General features: G+C 36.0%; 1 protein-coding gene across 2 annotated transcripts in view; it reads left to right on the top strand.

Moving 5' to 3' along the window:
* Positions 1-23,406, top strand: part of SESN1 (sestrin 1) — a 99,103-nt gene that overhangs the window by 62,001 nt on the left and 13,696 nt on the right. Inside the window, exon 1 of one of the 2 annotated variants that reach the window (XM_069487486.1) lies at positions 14,936-15,060. The exons of the other annotated variant lie outside the window; for it this stretch is intronic. Coding sequence (XP_069343587.1) covers positions 14,959-15,060 — 102 coding nt within the window. The 5' untranslated portion in view covers positions 14,936-14,958. Of the gene's footprint in view, positions 1-14,935; positions 15,061-23,406 lie in introns of those variants that run through there. 2 annotated transcript variants of the gene reach the window in all.

Genomic DNA, 23,406 nt, shown 5'->3' with positions numbered 1-23,406 from the left:
TAAGCTTATACTCACTGGAATTTTATCTCCTTCAGAGAGAATCTGAATGTTTATCTGACTGGAGCCTGGGGCTCCAAAGCAACCCACTTTAAATCTTTGCCTTGTTTTTGTTTTAAGACCAAGGTAGGGTAATATGGATTTCAGTCCCTGACTTCTCATGTGTGAGCCACCTTGTGTTTATGAATATTCAGGGGAGATTGTACCACTCCACCAAGAATAAAAGTTGAAACAGGCAAATGTTTTGGTCATTTTTTATAGCTGGGTGTTTTTTCTAGTTCACACTTTGATTAAGAGTTTAGCCCTGTGGGGTTTGGCTTGAAGTCAGGGTATCTCCTCCACCTCTCAGTTTCCCAAGTCCTGGGCTTTGTCTTCTGTTCCCTGTGCTGCTGCTCTAGCCTGCCCGGGATCCACCGCTGCCAGCCTCAGTGCTCACTGCCTCCCTGGATTTCTCCTCTTGGTTATTTTTGGCTTCTGACGATCACTTTGCCTGTTAGGCCACTTTAAATTATATTTCTTACACAGACAGTCCCCATCTTAGATGATTTTGCTTATGATTTTTTGACTTCACAATGGTGTGAAAGCTATAAACATTCAGTAGAAAGCTCAGTGGAAAACAGTACCACATCCTCTCCCGATGCTGGGCAGTGGCAAGAAGCCACAGCTCCCAGTCAGCCCCGCAGTCACGAGGGTAGACAGCCCATACCCTACAGTGTACTTTGTTGCCAGATGATTTTGCCCAACTGTAGGCTAATGTAAGTGTTCTGAGCACTTTTAAGGTAGGCTAGGCTAAGCCATCATATTCAGTAGGTTAGATGTATTAAGTGCATTTTTGACTCATGATATTTTCAGTTTATGATGAGCTTATCAAGACATAATCCCATCATAAGTTGAGGAGCATCTATAGAAATATTTTTAGGTGTTTATCCAACATGAATAAGAATCACTATTATGGAAATCAGGTTTTAACCTGATCTGTGAGAGAGTGGTGCTGTCAGGTCTCCTTAAGGTTTGGAGGACCATTTACCTGTACAGAAAATGTCCTCCTGCTAATATGCTGTTCAAGTTCTTGTTTCTCTGCTTTTTAGAAATTTTCTGATTCTTCCCTTGTGATTAAATGTTTGACTATTCTTTTTTTTTTTTTCCTATCAGTTTGACAGTAGTCCTTACTCTCTTGTAAATTACTGTGGACTTAGGATAACTAACATTGTTATAATAGTGTGCCAAATAATAGTAAATTTATCTCTAAGAGAGGTTTTCCTCTGAGTACCATACATATGCTTTGGCATCTATTTTTTATCTTTTGTTTTACGTGTTCTAGATTCAGTTCGTGAGATTGTCAAAAAAAAAGTCAATTCAGGTATAATGAGATGTTGCTATATCAATAGTTAATGGCTATTTTGGCTAAAATTGCTGATTTTCAACTATGTGGGAAAACATTAAAAGGGGTGAGAGAGAGAGAGTAAAAGAGAGAGAGAGAGAGATCATTGGATTTAATTCCACCAAAAAAAGCACTCTAAATTCTGTATTTCATTTTTTGAGTAGGCAATAATATATTTAGCCACTAGAAAAATCTACAGTATTTTCTTAAGTTTTAAATCTATGGGCCGGGCGCGGTGGCTCACGCCTGTAATCCTAGCACTCTGGGAGGCCGAGGTGGGCGGATCGTTTGAGCTCAGGAGTTCGAGACCAGCCTGAGCAAGAGCGAGACCCCATCTCTACTAAAAATAGAAAGAAATTATATGGACAGCTAAAAATATATATATAGAAAAAATTAGCCGGGCATGGTGGCACATGCCTGTAGTCCCAGCTACTCGGGAGGCTGAGACAGGAGGATCGCTTGAGCCCAGGAGTTTGAGGTTGCTGTGAGCTAGGCTGATGCCACGGCACTCACTCTAGCCTGGGCAACAGAGCGAGACTCTGTCTCAAAAAAAAAAAAAAAAATTAAATCTATGAAGGTGATTTAAGTTATAATTATTTGCCAATTTAGGTCTTCATTTATGTTTTCATTTTTTCCCTTTACATAAAATATATATTTTGTTTCGGCTAAAAGATAATTTTACTCATTTTTTGTTGGATTCAAACTTACTGCTTTCTCTTTATGTACAATGCCTGTAATATAATAAAAGTGTATTTTAAGTATCTATTTGTGTGTGCTGTGCTGGTAGTTATAATTCTAAAGCAAGATAAACATATGTCCACAAATATACTTCCCCCAAATCCTTCCATCTGAAACAGAATGTACTTTCAACATAGACCAAAAAAGACATATACTCTGTGGTTGTACCTTAAAACTGAACACAACATGGGCACATCCACAAATATTATTTATAATTGTATCCAAAATATAGTGGATGATATTTTGTGGAGGTTCAGAGACCGTATTAGCATGTAACCTGTCAAGTGGTAGAAGATTTTCGTCATTCAGCATGACAAAATTTACAAACTTTTATGCAGAAGGTGAAATTTTAGAAGATCTTTAAATAAAGTTATAATGTATCCTTACTGAAACATTGAGAGAAGAATGTTTTCAAGTGTCAGGGAGAAATGTCTAAGGGTTCAGAGAGGAACCACCAAGCAGGTAAATGGAATAAATGAAATTGGGATAGGATTAACATGTATGAAGAGTGCAACAGCCAGGGAGAAAGAGATGTTGAGAGATGTTATGGAGCATGTTTGTTTTGGTAATAGGCTCAGTGGGGAACCAGTCCAGATTTCTGGGAGAGGGATGGTGTTTTAATGTTTTGGGTGGTCAGAGGGTGGGGTGAGCAGTCATACAGAAGAGACTGCAGGGAAAATAGTACAGGGGAAGATAGGAAGAGATGATAAGAGTTTATGGTCCCTTGGCCTCTTTCCTGATGGACACACAATCACTGGAATATTAACAGTGAGAAAGGACACTAAAACATTGTCAGGCAACATCACGGTATAGTAGAGAGAACATGCCTTTGGAGTAGTCAGACATGCTTAAGTTCTAACCTTTACTCAGTCCCCTTGCTGGCTGTGTGGTCTTGGGTTAAGTACTTAATGTCTTTATCTCAATTTCCCAATTATAAAATGAAGATAGCATCTTCCTAAAGGGTTGTTATTGAGAATTAAATGAGTTAAAATATATGTAAAATGCTTAAACAGTGCCCGAAACATACTAACCACAATATGTTTTAGCTATTCTATTAATATCATCAAATCTGAAATCATAAAGTATAGTATCTACCTACTTCTGGAATCAAACCTTAGACTAAAAATCTGAGATACTGATTTTAAAGCTCTCCATCAGTTGGTACTCATTTACTTAACTTAGCTTTTCAGCATAACATGAAATCCTCTTCTCCAAGCCCTTTGTACCTGTTCGCCTTTGTTGCAAAGGCATTCCTCAGCACAGGTGCCACTTTAGGAGCAAAAAGACTTCAAGTGGGCGGATAACTATAGGAGACTAAAAAAGAGGAGAAGAAAAAATATATAGATGTTGTTCTTAAAAAAAAATAGACTGAGAAGAAAAAAAAAATGCCTGGCACATAGTAGGTACTTAATTAACATTGGTTGAATGAATGTTGACTAAATATCCATACATATAGTTTATAAATTTAACCAATTCTTAGTATATAGATATGTGTATTAAAGAAGCTTTTAGTAATATTTGGAGTGATACTGTTCTAAATTATTAAAGCTTAAGAGCCCAAAAAAACCCATGAGACTGATACAGAGTGTTTCTTTCTCAAATGATGTATTCAAATTATCTTTTTTCTTGATTTAACATATATTGGTTATCTGTAACAACTAAGGGGATAGAGAAGGATGAAACAAGGATATCACTGACAAAACCTATAGCCAGTCTCCAAACATTATTTAATTTTCCCCTACTCTCTAGGGCTATATAGAATAAAATGAAGTATTGAAGGAAAATATATTCATTTTTTACAGCATCTTACAGTATTATTAACAAACCTCCTGTGTCTTAAAATGCATGGTAGGTTTAGGAGATAATGGATGATAATGACAAGGCAAGCTGATCTACTTAAAAAATTATTTTTTAGGAAACTAAAACCACCAAATGATTTAAGTAATACTTGAAGAGAAAATGTGATTCTTGAAGATTTTCACAGAAAATATTGGAAACTGCTTTAGAATGCTTTATAAATTTGTCAAGCCAAAGCAAAATGAACAAAATTGTTAACTGTTACTTCAGTGTTTTCATGTCTGTATTGTAAGTGATACTCTGTCAATTTGAGCAAATACTAAAGTCTGTACTAAACATAAAAGTAAGGAACTCTGTAACTTTAAAAAATTCCTTCTAAATCCTCAGAAAACCTTCCTCTCTCAAGAAAGATATGTATTGAGTAACAGAAATAGGAGAAAATTTTGTATTGAATTGCACTGTACAATATGTTCAGTTTGCTTGCTCCTGGGTTGAAAGTTGTATTTATATATGGTTGTTTTTACTCATATTTTATATTTTTGAATTTGAACTGTAGCATTTCATTGGTGGGGTTTGCTCTCTATGGATTTTGGAAATTGAGGGTTAGGGAATTTAAAAAGAGAAGAATTTTCTTATAGATATTCCTACCTTTATCTTCTATTCACAATAAGAAATAAAATTTCCCACAAATTCTATATTTTTATTAAAAATACACTAATATTTTAAAGATAACTTTAATGTATACAGCATCTGGCATAATAAGGATGAAATAAATTATTACTAACTTATTAAATCTGATGTATTTTGCCAAGGGTTGATGAACAGATTTTATCTTTATTGGTTACTTTTAACCTAGGACAGTATATCCTGTTTTATAATTTGTTGTGTTGTTCTGCTGTGACACTATATAATCAAAAAAAAACAAAAACGAAGGTTGTACCTTGTGGGTATCTGGAACAGTTGAGTCCTTACTTATTTGTCTGCTTTGTGATTGGTTAAAAGCTGTTGCTAAGCTTTTTTTTTTCTTAGGGAAAGTTAAAAGTTGAGTGTGACCTATTTGAACTGCATCCTGCTGCTTTTGACTCTGCTTTGCTCTTTCCCCTGCTCCACATACTTTTTTCTGGCATCTTATGAAGTTTAGATTTTTAAAACCCACTTATTTGTAAATTTAGTGTTCAGTAAAGTACTGTGGTTTAATTTTTATTATCCAGTTGAATTTTTATTATCTGGTTGAATACTTGAAACTTGAATTTATTGACATAAAGCAAGTTCTAATTATAGACAGCAAATACATTATTTTAAAACCTGCCTATTACAAACACCAAGGGTTATCTGGATACCAATAATATCTTGGTTAATAAGAACAAATCCAAAGTATTTCACTTAATTTTTTTTAATTGAAATGTAGTGTAAAAATAGTTATTTATTAGGTCAAATTTTTGTGTTTAGGACAAAGGCTATTATTGATCATACTGGCATGTGTGTCACTGAAGGATAAAATTGACTTTATTTATGTTTTCTTGAGAAGGACTAGAAGGATTGATAATCTTTTCAGTTATATACCAGATCCAGGACAGGCTAAATTAAAGTACTGCTGTGAAGGTGAGTTTGGTTTGTAATTCAGTAGACCATCATGAACCACTGCGATTCCAAGAGCCTTTTCTCTTTAAGGCTCTATTTGGCATTGATGGGAATGAGACTTAGAACTAGATCCCCCCAGCACTTTGCTGAAACCAGTAGAAATCCTTGGAGCGTTCCCTGAACCTTAAAGCCTGACCCAAGCCTTGGGTGGGTAATGTAGAGAGCTACAGACTAGCTTGGATCCTCCAGGCCACATGTGAGCTCTAGGATACAGATCATGAGAGGTGGTGTATATATATATAAAACAGTGATAGTTCAGATGTTTTAATTTTTTTTGTCATCATGGACATTAATCAAACAATATTACCAGAATTCTGATATATATAATATCTAAAACTGTTATTAATAAATGATTTAAGTTCAAATAAGTAAATTCATTATCAAGTCAATTAGTGAGAATACTGGGACTATTTTATGTTTTAAGCAAACTCGAAATTATGGGGTTATGGATGATATTAATAGTTGCAGTATTATTTCTGTATTTTTTAGTATGTATAATATCAAGAAAAGCTGGATTCTTACAGATAAATGGTTTTGAAAGAAAACTTTTTAAATAGCTCACCTTACATTCTGAGGATACTCTGCAGTTAAACTGATTCAGAAACTTGAACAAAAAAGTAAAAAGAATTACTGATTTCAGACAACCACTTGAATTCATTACCATAAATGTAAAAGTTACAACATAAAGCACCAAAATGTACAATATGCACTAAAACTAAAAGAACCATGGTGGGATGTGCAGTCCATTCCTCTGACATTACAAAACTGATGGTTATACCCTTTCAGAAGCATGTACCAAGCAAATGTACCTGAGCCACTCCTGATATTTTTAAAGCAAAATACCCACCTCTACTGTAGCAGTCCACTTACTATATAGTTTTACTTGAGCAGATGTAGACAGGCATGAATTTCTTAAAGACTAGAACACAATACCCTTTCTAATCACTGACACATTTACAAGAATATTCAAACATGTGCTCACAGAGATGGTGGGAGAAGCTTTATTTAGTCTAGTAACTGATTTATTAGTGGTAAGAAATTATTATGTTGGCATTCTCCAATGAATTTAATGTTGATGTATATTTGTAGGTTACTTTGAAAAACAAAATTCAATCTATATTTTATAATATCTCTAAAGTACTTACAAAGAATCTATTCTAACAAATATAATTTCAAAACCACTGATAATGTACAAAGAAACCTAAAGCAGGAGGAGGCTAGGTTCTAGTTAGCTTAAAGCATATAATTCTTGATAAAATCAGGAATTATATTAAAAGAGTAGAACTCCAGGGATGAAATAAAGTTTGAGAGATCAGGAAAGTTCAACTGCCCTTCATTTTAAATTTTGGGGTACTACAACTAGAGGGGTTTGGTTAGTTAAGACATTTTCAGGACCAGTCGAGGTGTTCACACCTGTTATCCTAGCACTCTGGGATGCTGAGGTGGAAGGATTGCTTGAGCCCAGGAGTTTGAGGTTGCAGTGAGCTATAATGACACCAGTGCACTCTAGCCAGGGCAACCAAGCGAGAGTCTGTCTCAAAAAAAAAAAAAGAGAGAGAGAGAGTTTCAAGCTGGTTTGTGTTTTCTTTTTTCTTTTTTGGAGAGTTGGGTAATAAACTAGATGACTTCCATTTGATGCTCCCTAACAGAGCCTCAAGCTATCTGCCAATATGTATGACTTATGTGAAAGGTTCAGTCTAAATCAGACACTAAATCACAATCTCAAATTAAGATATTTCTGCTTGTTCATAGGACTTAAGAAATTATATATAACTGGCATTCAGTAAATATTTATAAACAATGAATGATTGAATGCTACGTGGTCACAAATGTCAAGATTTCTGTTAATTGGTAAAATAACAGCATTGGCATCCATACATAAACCTATATGCCAAAATATATTAAAACTAGAATTATAAAATAAGGAAGAATATTACCTTCTCTAACTTATATCATCTGAATAAAATTCTATCTTAGTGTTTTTTAATTATCTACCAAAAAATAAGAACACAATAATGAGGAAAATCAGATTTTCTGTTACTACAATGAAATGATCTTGAATTCTGTTCAAATTTGAGTTCATGTAAAAAGCATAACTTTTAAAGTGGTATTTTTTTTTTATTTGAGAGCATGTTGTAGCTAAACAGAAAGCTAGTATTGATAAACATTTTTATTTGTTGAATTGCAGTGTCCTAAATGTATCCATGACCCACAGAGGTACAGTGAGGATTTTGGAGGGCAGAACAGATGGGAAAGTTCAGTGAACAGCATTTTATTTTTAAGATGCATAATAACAGGCAAGTAGTCTCCAGATGTGGCCTTGTACTTTGTGCTCAGGTTAAGGATTTACAACTTAATACCCTCTTGGAAAACAAGAGACCTCTGTAGGAGGCAAAGAAAGAAGGTGATTTAAAGGATTAGAGGACCTACAACTATAGATTATCACAAAGGAACTGAGTGGGGGTTCTTTGATGTGCAAGAAAAGCACATATTGCAGAATTCTATTCACCACTTGGTGAATCATGGGGGTGGAGGGCATGGATAGGGAGGGCAGGATAGCTATTATAAACAAAAGATAACTTGATTTAAAACTTTTAGAATGTTGCCATTTTGTTTTTCTTTGAAACAAAATTATCCTTAGTATAAATTGAGCATTTAAAATTCAGTCATGATTAAGCTAATGACTCATTAATATACATTTAGCCAAACATTTTAACCATGAATAAAATCCCTTGGTAAAATGGGACTAGTTCAATTCCATCATGTCTGTGGGCAGAGGATAAGCTAAACATATTAGGTTTGGTTTTAATCTATTTTGAAAAGAGGTTGTTTTTTTTTTTAATATTATACCTGGCTAGTTCCTTGTATTTAAAATTATGAGTTGTAAACACTAAACCAGTTCTTGGCTTGTGCCCACAAATAGAAACACTATGAGAATTTTAAAAATATTTTCACATATGTTTGCATTTTTTAGGTACAAATGAAATCCAGCTCCTCAAAAACTATTTTAAAAATTATATAACATAGGCTAGGCACAGTAGCTCACACTTGTAATCCTACCATTCTGGGAGGCCGAGGCAGGAGGATTGCTTGAAGCCAGGAATTTGAGACTAGTCTGAGCAAGAATGAGACCCCTTCTCTACTAAAAAGTAGAAAAATTAGCTGGGCGTGGTAGCTTGTGCCTGTAGTCCCAGCTCTACCAAAGGCTGAGGCAGGGGGATCGCTGCAGCCCAGGAGTTTGAGGTTGCTGTGAGCTATGATGACTCCACTGCACTCTAGCCCAGGCAATAGAGCAAGACTCTGTCTCAAAAATAAATAAATAAAAATTATACAATATAGAACATTTACATAGTCTGAGAAATATTTCTACTTGTATATATTTAGTATCTTCAGTTACCTTTTTTTTTTTAGTTTGTATCAGTATTTCCTTATTCTCCTCCTCTAAATCCTTCAGTATTTCTTTAAAACGTATGGCATAAAGTCCTAACTGTCCACTTCCCACCAGACTCACCTTTTTCCTGAACTTCACAGTATTCCAAATTAAGCCCATTCCTTCTTATTTAGTTCAACAATGATGCTGAAAAGTAATTATCCTGTATAAGTTGTAATATTTCTGAATGAATTCTCCCATTTAATTTTGATATGTCAACAGATACTTTCTTTCCTATCATTTCACCTTAGATAGACCTGAGGATATTTAAAGCCAAATTTGGTTACAAAATGTTCCATGAACCTTGTCAAACAATGGTGTCCTGTCAGACACAGTTCATGTCTAACTTGTACGTACTTGCCCGACTTAACAAGTCACCCATACATGCTGATGCCAGAACCTATAGAGCTGCTGTCCTGGTAGTTTAGGAAAGCAGGCACAGAAAAATCAAAGAAGGTTGGGACTATCTGTGGGTTCCCAAGGAGAATAAGTGGAGAGATTCTAAAAAATAAGTTGCTTAGCAGAGCTGAATCCAAGGGCAAGCTGATTCCCAAGCATCGTCTGCCTGCCTATATAGTGGCCCCCAAGCCTCCAAAAATGTTTGTCTAGACTGTCCAAATCTTTAAAACCCTGAATATTGAATTTGAAATTTATTAAGCTTTTAATTGAATTAAAGCTTTTCTTTAATGGAAACACTTCTTTGGAGTTCATTCACTCAGTACCTGCTTTTTGAAGGTTTACTGTGTGCTGGATACTAGGGCATTGAAAATATGGCAATGAACAAAAAAGATAAACATTCTGATTTTAAGGAGCTTACGTTCTATTGAATGTAAATAAATGAGATCAGTCACAATAAACAGTGTGAGTTAGTTTGAGAAGCCTGCTTTCTTCCTAAAATATACCACTTTTTCTAGGAGGAATGGGGTAATGTGAGGAACATTTAGGAGGTTGGATAAACCCAGGTGAGATATGTAGTGAAGGAGCTTTGGATAGCATGAGGTCACCAAAGGCCTGGAAAGAGACACTGAAAGGAGTGACAGGGATAGAGAAAAGGAAAAGAGAAGCTCTCAAACACCAAGAAGACTCATTCCATGATTTCTTTCTTTCTTTTTTCTTTTTTTAAACCAGATCTCACCTTGAGTATAAGCAAGGGAAATAAATTTTCCTTTCTTTCTGTCTAATTTTCTTGCCCCCAGAATCAAGAACTTAGGGTTAAAACACAGTTGTCAAAATTTTAAATGTATATTCATTAAAAGAAGCAGCCCTATATAGTGACTACTGTTTTGGATTCAGGCGGACCTGGGTTCTAATCCCAGACTGTATTTTACTAGTTTTATAACCTTGGTCAAGTTACTAATACTTTTTGAGTTTCTGTGTCACAAATGTACAAAATAAAAATATCTGCATTTGAAGTGTTAAGTGATTGATACATGGGAGTTGATAAGTCACTGATCTCATTATTATCAGTCTGGAAAACCTGACCACTATTTAACACACTGATTCTTTGGGGGTAAAAGTGACTTTCTAATTTAAAACCATTGACACTTTTTGGAATACTGCTTATTTACAAATATGGGTGATGACCCATATTTCTAAATCCCTTATAGAGAGTTAAAATACTGTGCTCTTCTACAAGAAGAAACCCTAAATGAGAGGAAAAGACCAAACATTTGTCAACATTCTTGCTCCTTTAAAGTAATATAATTCTAAAAATTAAATTGAAGAAGTGAAAAAAGTAGAGAGCAAATAAGAGAACAAAATAAATTTAAAGTTCAGTGCTAAAAGGATCTTAATGTACCCAGAACATAATGTCAAAAGGAAAAAAGTGCTTAGCAGACAAGCTATATAGACAAAAACAGGAAGATATGAGCTGGAGGAGAAAAAAATCCTGACAAAATTAGTAAGCAGAAGTAATCTTATAAACCAGCATTCATTTTAAATGAAATATATTAAATGACAATAGAAGATTTTTCAAGAATGCTTAAACCAGATAAATCTAACATCCCACTCCCCCTTAAAAGAGTTCTTGAATTTAATGGCTGAAACCATTGCTTTGTGTTTTCTGACCAATTACTGTATTAAATATAATTCTGATTCTAGTGAAGAGATGTGTAAATCTATAGTACTTTCATCCAATTCCTTTGGTTAAGAAGAAACTTCAAGGTTTAATATGCAATCCACAAAAGCATGATTGTGCCTTTTAACTTGATTATTCTTTCTGCTAAAATATACCTATTCCTTTTCATTAATTGATTATATTTTTTAAAGACTGAATGACATCAGCGGAAGCTGCTTGGTCAGGAGAGCAGATAATTTGAGATTTATCTCCTAAATTTCAAAAACAAGAGTTTGAGGCATGATTGCCTTCCTCAAGGAACTTATTCCCATGTTGGAGAGACAAAATCAACCTTCATCCCTACACTTCTCTCCATTCCCATTGTTCTTCAGACCACCCTCTTGCCTTGCTAAGATTCCATCACCAGCCTTTCTAACTCATCTCCCTGCCTCCAGTTCTGCCCCTTCCAACATATTAATATTTTTCTAAACTTTGGCTGAAATATAAATCCAGTGTCACTCTACTGCTTAAAATATTCAGTAACTCCACAGTACCCTTAAGAATGAAATTCATATTCCTTAATGAAGCTTGGTCATCCTTATTACTATTTTATCTTTTACCTAAACTCTTTCCATTACACTCCTTGCCCTGCTCAAGGCCCAATGACCTTGCTTTATTCTGCTTCCCTAGTAGACCACTCTGTCTCTTGCTTCTGGGCCTTTGCCCATGATCTTTTACTTAGAACCCCGTCTCTACTTCCCCAAACCTCCCCCATATTTTCTTACCAAGGTCTCTCTACTCCAGCTCAGGTGTCTTTTCCCTTCAGGAAGCCTATCTTGAACCACCACTCCAAGTTTGGACTTACGTAATACGTCATTGTTCTCTGCTAAGGTCAAGTCATTTGACACCATTCTGCTTTTACATATAAGTATCCATTTGTTCTTGAGAAAAATAAGGCTGAGAGCATTACTGCTAAGGACAGATGCAGAGGCAATGAACCTCACTTTGATATAGTTAAGTAAGTTGACCAAAACATTTTAGGAAGAAAAGAAATATTTCAGAATGATTTTTACTTCTTGAATTAAATGTCAGGATTCTTTTTTTTTTTTTTTTTAAGACAGAGTGCCATGGTGTCAGCCTAGCTCACAGCAACCTCAAACTCCTGGGCTCAAGCAATCCTACTGCCTCAGCCTCCCGAGTAGCTGGGACTACAGGCATGCGCCACCATGCCGGCTAATTTTTTCTATTTTTAGTTGTTTGGCTACTTTCTTTTATTTTTAGTAGAGACGGGGTCTCGCTCTTGCTTAGGCTGGTCTTGAACTCCTGAGCTCAAACGATCTGCCTGCCTCAGCCTCCCAGAGTGCTAGGATTACAGGTGTGAGCCACCACACCCGGCCAGGATTCTTAAAAGAAAAAAAAATGTTGAAATGTAATGTTTAAAAGCAAACTTTGTAAAATAGCTGCTGGCCTATACTGATAACCTGTGACAAATATTAGTATAAAAAGTGTAGTCCTAAAAAAACAGCATAGTCCTTTCTGATCACTGTTCATGTTTTCAGCAGATGTTTATTGTGTGCCTATATGTGCTCAGCACTGCAGGTTAAGAGGAGAAGCACCTTTGGGACATCTGAACTACCATGAAATCCTTAGAAAATACAAACTTTTTATGCCTTGATTTGGAACTAAATATTTTCAGAAGTGAAATCTACACAGTGGCATCTACTGGTCAATTAACATTTGTTGAAACTCTTGGTTACTGTAGATTTATTTGGAGGCAAACTTTTTATGTTGGAGAATAGAGTGACTAATTCTCAGTACTGCTCTATGGAAGCAAGCAGAAATTAGTACTCTTTGAAGAATTTAGGTCAGTTTTTATAGAGACCATAAAGGAATCTTGACATTTAATGGCTTGAAGGTTCTCAGTAAATCACTAAATTAGAACCTAAGTTAAAATTATTTTTCTTTTCATGTAAGGCCGCATTAAAATAAAAGATGGCAACTTTCTGGGGGAAAAAGAATCCTAATTGAAGCTTTCTATACAATTTCAGATTTCAATATATCTGAAATGTGTCTTCAATAAATATTTAGCAAGCACTAAGTATCAGACACTATTATATGTATGCAGTTTGCTGGTTTAACTTCCATTTAATCATTTTAAACCACTTTTGGGTCAGGTGAATGCCTGCTTTTCCCTTGCCTCTCATTAGATAGATAAGCATTCTCCATTTTGCAAATATCATAATTTTAATGCCACACAAAAAGATTATGCCCTACTAGACAACTAAAACTATGTATTCCTTCAGAAATAATTTTAGAACCAGAGTCATCATTTATTATGTACTGCCCTCATTATCTAACTAGCTTTTATAGCTAACAATCCCATACATCAAGTGCATTTATATTTCCAAATTATTCATGTACAACCAGTTTATCCTGGAGTGTACATCATATTGCTGCAAATTGGATGATTTACTGGGTTTGTTTTGTTTCATTTTGTATTTGTTTATGGCTGAGTCTGAGTGGGCATCTGATTATACTGATTTGGCGGATTTCTTGTTTTTGTTTTTTCTTGTGGCTGTGCTCAGTGGAAGAGAGCATGGGAGCCTTCTGTAGGCTTTTCGTCTATATTAACATTAACCCAAAATTGCTTCTCTTGATCGGTAAAAAATATTTTGGGTGCTTTAGCTATTTTTTAAAAGCAGTGTATGAGAACATATAACATTTATCTTATTTATCTAGAGGAGATAAATAAAAAGTAACCTTTTTAAACTACCACTTTTAAAATATGACAGTTGAAAGAGCTAAAAGAGTAACTTAGTCTTCTGAGACATTATAACCTCACTCCTAAGACTGAAACTTATTTTCATTTATGAGTCCTGGTTCTGTGTCTGTCACTGTTTATTGGCTTAAATTCCCCTTGCTTCTTTCTGTCAGAATCTTCCAACTTTGTTTTTTAACCCAATCATGTAAGCTTTTTAAAACACAGGGGCAACCATACAAAAGGAGATCTAATTTAGGAATTGATTTAAAAAAAAAAAAGTTAATAGAGCTATGTAAGGAACCAGTATTGACACCGGACTTGAGAGATGTGAGTTCTGGATCCAGCAATGTCAGTTGTTTATGCTCCTTTATAACCTACATTTTCCCAAGTTCCTCATCAGATTTCAGAGATAGAAATTCTCTCTTTTATATCCCAGGGCAGTTTTGAGGGAATATTAGAAATTTTAAAGCCTTCAAATATACTTGAAAAAAAAGACAATTCAGAGATAGGCTACCAAGGCTTATTATCTGTATAGGAGAGTGATATTTATAGTTTTTACATAGCTTACCAAAAATAAATTTCACATTGAAAATAGGCCATGGTTCCGTCCCGTAATTGTTCCTGCATTCTGCGGCCCATTTAGCGTTGTTTGGGCATGATCAGAAAAGAAGGGAAATTTCAATAGTGTATAAAATTTAAAGAGAACTTGATAGCTCCGGGCTGTCAGGGGCCGGTCTGTCTCAAGCTTGGTTGCTGTTTGGCTCTAGGTAAAAAGCTCAGCCGCGGGGAGGGGAGGCAGATTCACCTTTCCCTGAAGCCCGAGGGCTCGCACTGTACCTTCCAGGCCTGTGAGCCCATTTCGGACCTGAGACTTAGCTCTCGCTGGAGAGCTCGGCCCTGGAGCTTGTTTTTCGCCCCGGTGTCAGACCGCCCGCCGCCCCGCTCCCGTCCACGCCGAGGGGGTGGAGCTCTGCGGCATCCCGGGCCCGGATTGGCGCGCACAGCCGCAGGGCGGTGGAGTGACGGGCGCGGGGCGGGGCCACGCGGCTTGTTTGTCGGTGCCGCCCCGCCCCCCGCCGTCCGCGCTGACTGAGGCGCTGCAGCCCAGAGCCCAGCACTCTCCTCCTCCGCGCGTCCGCCGCTGTCCCCGCGCCGACATGCGCCTGGCCACCGCCGCGAACGAGGCGTACGCGGCCTCGCTGGCCGTCTCGGAGCTGCTGGGCTGCAAGCAGTGCGGCGGGGGCCACGGCCCGGACGAGGTACCTGGGCGAGGGGGGCCGGGCGGGCGGGTGGTCACCCGACCGAACTACCTGTGCCACACGGAGGTCACGTCGCCCCCCAACAGTCGCACTCAAATAGCACCGAAGACACTCCCCAGAGAGGCGGGCGTCCCGCGCCCCGCAGGTGAAGGGCGGCCTGAGGTGGGTGGGGAGACCTTCCTACCCTGAGTCGTCCCCGGACGAAAAATGCTGAGCTGGGAGAGACTGCTGCCTCGGTCATTTAAATGGAAGTCTCCAAAACATAAATAACGTTGTCTTCTGTACAAGTCTCCACAAGTCAGAACCAAACACATCTCTGGTCTCACGGTAAAACAGCCTGTGGATTTCTCCCCCTTCGGCCTCTTGTCTTGTCAAAACAGGCTATTTAGCCCTCCCTCACCTCCTTTGCCTCCTCAAAATAAGGAAAAGAAAAAAATACATTTGAGTCATTTAAAAGATGGTGTTGCCTAGAGTAAGTACGTTCTGCAAGCTATGACGTTATGCAGAGCGTTTACTGTTGTTTATTGAACTATCCCTTTTGTGTCTGAATTGGCCTTCAGAAACAGGTAACATTTTGTATTTTTTTCTAAGAGGTTGCAAATAGGACACCATTTGAAAGTTACTAGTATAACCTTAGCTAAAATTTGAACCTTTATAAGGCCTTGATTCAAAAGATGACAAGGGAGAAATACTAATTAAAATTTGAATTGAAATCAGATTGTTGTATTGCCTTAGTTCAAGAAATCAAAATATGAATTAGTTTCTCTGCAGCTTTGCCCACTAAAATGACTCAGTTTTAGTAATTATATTTTTGTAAATGGAGTCTATGTTACCAGTATACTATATAAACTTAAATGAAGACACTTTCTCATAAAAGTTGTAGAACACTGATTTTTTTTTTTTTTTTTTTTTGAGATTTTAACATCTATGGATACATTACATGCTTTGTTTTACAAATAATAGGACAGCCTTTAAAACTCTCTTAATAATGTTGCTTTGGAAACTTTACCAAAGAGAAAACAGTGTGAAAGTGTTGAATTAGCATTTACAGTTTCTGTTTGCAGGCTATAATAGATCTTTTCTCATTTTGAGCAGAAGTGAGCCCCAATCATCTTGCCTGAATAGATCTGTTATTTCTGGTGGTGGTTGTGTGCATAATCTTGGTTCTTGCCCAGATCTAGAATTTCTAAAGATAGCCATGTAAACTAGAAGATAAAGAGATACATTTTAGCTTGCACATTGTTACAGTGCCTATGGGAATGTGTTTAGGAAACCAGAAAGCTTTGTATCGTCCTATTTCATTTTTAATACATCCAACATGTGGGAAGATAAATTAGGAAGGAGTGCTTTATAGGGAAACTATTCACTTTACAAAAGAATTAATAATGCAGTCCTTTCAAATAGCAAGCTTTCATAATACTTATAAATTAAACACTTTCCAGGAGTGGAACTCCTAAGCAAAGTGTAGGGCACACATGTTGCCTAAGTCAGCCTCAAGGAATGCAGTACTTTGAAGTAAGTTGTTTTTTTTTTTTTTCTAAAATATAGTTCATAGAAGACCTCCCCCCAAAAAGTACCTTAACTTTTAATATTTCTGAATTCCCTAGTAGCGTTAATGACTATTTTAAAAGAAGTATTAGGACATTTTGTTATAATAGGGGTATTTCTTTGTAAAAGTTCTAGATCTCATCATTTCTATTTGAAGTTTTTCAATGTTAAAAGGCCAGCACCCAGCGCCCAACAGTGAATTTTCCCAGAGATGGGAGAATGGAATGGGAACTTTCACTTTTTATACAACAAATCTTTATCTTATTGAAATGTGTGTACTGGTTTTGTAATTTTTTTAAAAAATAAAATTGCCAGCAATGTTATGATTGTCAGTAGTATGCTAAAACATCTAAACAAGTTTTGTAAAAAATGCACCAAGTGTACTGAGAAAAATAATTCAAATGATTTGCATATTTTTACTTTTCAACTAATTTTGTAGGTGGATAGACACCATAAGCCAACAAATGCTTGATTTTGCATTTGTGGCAAATCATTCATTTTTTCACTTAAGGTTATTGATGTAGATTCATAAATGTATCTTTAACAAATTTGAAACATCTGATTAGAACAGTACTTTTCATTACACAAACATTATTCATACAGTGATACAATATATACATAGTCTTACTGTGGTCCTAATGTCAACATTCACTAAGAATTTTCGCTCTGAAAATTAATGTGTTAATATTATACACTGATGAAACAGATATTGTATCAGATTTGAAGCAGCATTGTGATGGCGGAGGCTGTTGTTGCTATCTCTTTCAAAGATGGTTATTAGGATTGTTGAGGGGAGAGGACTATTAGTTCTCATGTTAGTTTTTCCAGCCACACCTTCACAGAGAGCCTGTGAGATTTGTGCTGTGATTAGCATCTACATCTGCTTTTCAACAGGGCCATTTGTTCTTGGCAGTTCTGCCTCCTAGAATCTGGATTGGCCAAAATTTGTTCAAAGTCTGTAATTCAGTTTCTTACCACTATAGATGAAGGAATAATTAAAGTACCCTAAATAGGAAGTTATGAAATATATTTAGTCTGGCTTATGATCACCCCATTGAACACCTGCAGTGCCTTTTTTGGTCAACACCTGCTAGAAAATAGTTGTAACTAATTTGTCATGTGACTAAGAAGTGTTTCAAAAGTGAATTTTCCAGAAAACTAAAACTTTTAACCTTTTAGAAACCAAGAATATACCAGCTGTAGAACCAGACTTCCTGGACTCAATCCCCATATCCAACACTCACTACTGACTCTGAGTTTCAATACCTGGGTTTAAATTCCCGGGCTTTCATCAATTATCTATCTGTTCAAAATGGAGATGATGATAGTACCTGCCTCTTAGACTGATCTAGGGAACAATCTAAGACACTGACTTTTTCATGGATATTGTAGAACACCAAATATTTTTTATAAACTTTAATATCATAGAGACATAACATGCTCCTTGTTTATAGGGAATAAAATTTAAAACAGTGCTCAGTTCATAAATACTTTGTGTTAGCTGTTACTGCTGCTGCTTTTGTTATTATTTATTTTAATTAGCTCTAGATTGCTTTTTTCACGTGTATGTCAGCTAAGAAATAAGCAGAAAACTAAAAGGCAATTTAGTTCCCAGATATCATTAATGTTAGGGTGCCAGCCACAGTCTAGAAACTCCACCTGACCTATCCTACTCTGCTACTATTGAAACATTAGATAGCCAAAGCTGTTAGACCTTATACCTAAAATAAGACTAGAGTCTGTAACAAAGGATGTGTCTGTGTGTGTGTTTGTGTGTGTGTGTGTAATTTGTAAAATATCCTGTAATTTATAATGTGAGGTAATTGAGATTGGTGGTGTTATTTTATCATTATTATCCCTATTTTATAGATTAGGACCCTTAAATTTAAAGATTAAATGCTTTGCTGGCAGTTGTACACTTACTAAACAGCAGGATCCTGATTTGAGCCCAGACCTCTGAATTTGCTGTGCTTTTTTTCCCCATACCATATTTGATGTATGGGGAAAATTGTTTTAACAATGTTATTCCATTTTTGTGCTATACTTGGTGTTTTTTTTTTCAAGATGAGGACACCCCTTAAAAGTACCAGTGATAACAAGTCCCATTGGGTGTTTTAAAGGTAATTATCACCTGTTTACTTTTCCCAGAAGTTAATTTTTGTGCACTGGGAGGCTGAATGGAGTCAATGATCCACTTCTTGCCAATATCTAAACTGGGATACATTGGAATGCAATCTCAGAGCTCATCAGAAACACCCCAGTTAGCCCTTTGTCTTCTATTAGGCATGAGATTAAGTAGAAAAGATCATGTCATGTTCTTGTATCCCTATCATGTACCTAATCTGTTAGCTAAGAGGGAGAACAAAGTACATCTTTTGGGTCTAGCCTCCAAATACAGGGGAACAAATTTGATTCTGGAACAGCAGTAATTATATTTCTCATTATATAAGTCTTGATCAACCCTTCCTCTTTGAGAAAGAATTGATTTTTTTTTTTTTTTGTAAATCCATCTGTCACCCTCCACACACCCCGTTTCTCTTGCTCTCAATTTTTTCTTCCTCTCTTTTCTCCCTCTACCCCCTTTCTGCTTTTATGTAATTGCACCAACATCTCACAACCTCTTCAGCTTAGTTGGAAATTGACTCTGGTAATCCAAGTGATAGCCTGGTAAAATTCTATTTTACCTAAAACTAGACTTAGGTAAAATAATAAAATGGGAGTCCTGAACATCAAAGGACTCCTTTCCAGTCCTTTCTTAAGTTTTTTCATTTTTCTGTCCCCAGCTCTCTGGTTACCTCATCAAGGAATGAGTGTGATCTCAACACTAAGAGGTATTGTGTAATGAGTCTTTAATCCATTCCAAAGAATGTTTGTTTTTTTCTTTACATTCTATTTTTAAATAGTTTTTCACTCTAAAAGAATATATCTCTAAAGTAACCGGGAAAGAAGGATGTGGCCATTGAATGCCCAAGGAAGATGGGAGACAGTGATATCAATATGGCCCCTAAATTTGGCTGAAGGGATGGACTTATAAAAACTTGAGATTTACACAGAACCATTGGGAGAGATCCTCACCATACCTATAGGAAAATATCCCATTTCTCAAGGTTTTTTTAATTTGTTTTTTTGTTTTTAAGAGACAGAGTCTCACTCTGTTGCCTGGGCTAGAGTGCAGTAATGTCATTATAGCTCACTTTGACCTCAAAGTCCTGGGCTCAAGCAATCTTCCTGCCTCAGCCTCCCGAGCAGCTGGGACTACAGGCTAATTTTTTCTATTTTTAGTAGAGACGGGTCTTGCTTTTGCTCAGGCTGGTCTCAAATTCCTGAGCTCAAACAATCCTCCCTCCTCAGCCTCCCAGAGTGCTGGGATTTACAGATGTGAGCCACTGCACCTGGCCATTTCTCAAGTATTTATAGCCACCTTCTTAGCATTATAAAACTATTATTTTATAATAGTTTGGTATGTTAACTATATTTTTGGTATAGTAACAAAACCAAATTTATATATCTCTTTGTTTTGAAGCCCATGTGCTATCAGTTTGGTCTCATTAAAAAAGAAAAAAGAAAACCCACATGCTGCTAATGTATTTGTAAGACAAAGTCCTAGAAGTGGAATTGCTGAGGCTTTCTTTCTCCTTACAAATAACATAACTGTATACATATTTTGCACTTTGCTTCCTCCCACACACATGTATCTTGGAGATCTTTTTTATCTATTTTTATTTTTATTTACTTGTTTGTTTATTTTTGAGGCAGAGTTTCGCTCTGTTGCCCAGGCTAGAGTGCTATGGTGTCAGCCTAGCTCACAGCAACGTCAAATTCCTGGGCTCAAGCCATCCTCCTGCTTCAGCCTCCCAGGTAGCTGGGACTACAGGTGCATGCCACCACCCCTGGCTAATTTTTCTATTTTTAGTATAGATGGGATCTCACTTTCGCTTGGGCTGGTCTGGAACTCCTAAGCTCAATGGATCCTCCCATCTTGGCCTCCCAGAGTGCTACGATTATAGGCATGAGCCACAGCGCCCAGGCTATCTTGGAGATCTTGGAGATCTTTTAAAGTCAGTCCCTGTAGTAGTACTGCTTCATCCTTTGTAAAGACTGCAGGCTAATCTATTATATGGTCATACTGAACTTTACTGAAACAGTCTTCTATTGATGAGCACTTAGGTGGTTTTCAATCTTGTACTATTAGAAATTGTTACAGTGTTACCCTTTTACATAAGACATTGCACAAATGTGAATATCTATAGGTTAACACTTAGAGTGGAATTGTTGATTCCAAAGGTACGTGACTTTTTTATTTTGATCATTATTGCAAATTGCCCTCCCTAGAGGTTGTAGTAATTTATACTTCTTATGCTCCTTGTACTCCTGTTTTTGTCTCACACTTCAAAACACTCCCATCAAGAATTTGAATAAGCAGTAAATGTTTCTCCACCCCTTCTCCAGCACAGCTTGTTATCAAATTCTTTGATCTTGAGCAATCCAGTGGAGAAAAATGGTATCTCAGTGTAGTTAATTTGTAGTTGTTTTATTGTGAGTGTTGAGCATTTTTTCAACCATTTGTATTTCCTTTTCTTTGGCCTGTCCATGTCCTTTTGCTCATTTTCTATGATGTTGTTGGAGATTTTCTTATGGATTTGTAGGAGTCTTTATTTTTAAAAAATGTAAACTTTTGTTAGAGTTGCAAATATATTTCCCAGTTTTCTGTTTACTTTTGATCTTTCATATATTCTCACGCAAAAGTCTTGATTTTTACATCATTAAATTTATCAATCTTATATTTTATGACTTTTGGGTTTTGTGGCATTCTTAGTCCTGCGCTACTTCATGAGTGTTTTCTTCTAGTACTATAAAAGTTTTTTGGTTTCTTTGGGTTTTTTTTTACATTTAACTCCAATTATTGTGGAGTAAAGTATGACTTAACACATTAACTGCCAAGTGAGTTGTATTTAATTCATGCTAGTTTTGAGCCCAGGGCCTCGTGAAGCATAGGTAACACACACAACTCCTCACCTTGTGAGCTGCGAAAACTATTTTTCAAGTTGCATATAACTCACACACAGAAAACAAAAAAGAACACAAATTTTTCATTAAATTAGAAAGGATCATTTTGTTTTCAAAGTTTTTGTTCTATTTTTGAAATAAAACACCTTGGCCCCAAGGAAAAAAATTTTTTTTCTAATGTGGTAGTATGTTAACCCTCCAACTTCACTTTTATCTGAGTGCCTGTCCACTTGTCCCAAGATCATTTGTTGACTAATTCATTTCTCCTCATGTGAAATGACTCCTTTTCATTTACTGAAGTCCCAAGTATAGTGTTTCTTAGTTATAAAATTAGTAATAAACCCTGTATTTTAGGAAACAGATATTTTCCTAAAATGCATTTTGTTTAAATAAGATCATTTTCAAAGATTAAAGAAATGACAGGGGATAAATGTTGATTTTAGCCTTATAGATTTGTCCAATATATTTTGTTTAAAATGTACATAATTGTATCAGAAATTTGGCAGTTAGAAAGGCCAATAGAGTCATCACTTTATATAAATGGCTGCATTCATGCCAAGATGATACATTGAATAAAAGGAATGTGTTTTCTTCTGGCATTTATTATAGGATATTAAAATTGAGACACATTCATGGCCAGACCAGTGAATTAAATGCTTCTTCTAATTAAGGTTATAATGTTAAAACATTAAAACATTAATTATCTTCAGTGTTAAGTGTGGAATAACCAGGGAGAAATTCCTGACCTCCAATGTAAGATTACTTAATTTATATATTATTTTATAGATTCTATTGGCAAATAGAGCCTACTTTGAATCTGAAACTTGATTTCTCCAAATAAAGGATCTCTTCAATTTTTTCTTGCCTGCCTAATTTTTAAAAATCCATTCTACTCAAAAGGTTTTTATTTGCTTTGAACAGATTTCTTGAATTGTTGCCAGGTGTCCTTCTCTCTGTACCCACCCCCCTTTTTTTTCTTTAAAAGGAAAGCATCTGGTTTATATCATAAAGAAACTTTGGAAGCAGTAGGGAGAGAGTAGAAATAATATTTGTATGTAATTATATGAGCAAGGGTTAATCTTTAATTATATAAAGTCTAAGTTTTTTTTTCAAAATGAGACTAGATAGGACATAGGCCTCAAAATAACAAAAAAGTTTAATTATATTATTTTGGTTTTGTTTCTATAAGCACATTGTATTGGGGGGAAATAGGAAGCCCTAACAGTAAGGAGATTGTCAGTTCTTGTTAACTGTGCTACACACTGTCACTAAAGTATAGGATTCTAGATTCACAATGTCAAAAGGCAAAAAGCCATTTATTTCTCATTTGAGCTTCTCTAAAATATAAGCAAGGTGGATGACATCCTATAAATAAAAAATTTAAGGCCGACTTACAAAAAAAATGAGTTTCTCTAAAAATTGTTTTATTCAGCCACAGAGAAAACATACCCTGTAGCACTTTCTCTTTTATGACTTTAGTTTTTATTTTTCATAATATTTCTATTCTGAGTTGTTATTATAGATGTAATAATAATTACACTTCTTCAAGACATCTAGGTGGAAGTACTGCTTTTTTATTTCCTGACAAGATACACAGGGATTGATATTTTGGTGGTTGAGTTTTAGATGTGCGAACACATTGGTCTTATTTTGTATCACTGACAATCCACAGGGTTGGCTGCTATGTGCTGAACTTTCTGTTCTAGACTTTCTGCCAAGTACTTTATGCAAAACTCTGGTTTTAGTGAAACAGGTTTTATTGTTTTTAGTCAGAGTTGTTATTATAAGCTG

Source organism: Eulemur rufifrons, chromosome 15 (genome assembly GCF_041146395.1).
Source record: "Eulemur rufifrons isolate Redbay chromosome 15, OSU_ERuf_1, whole genome shotgun sequence".
Lineage (NCBI taxonomy): Eukaryota > Metazoa > Chordata > Mammalia > Primates > Lemuridae > Eulemur > Eulemur rufifrons.
This window is presented reverse-complemented; position numbering and strand designations above follow the sequence as displayed.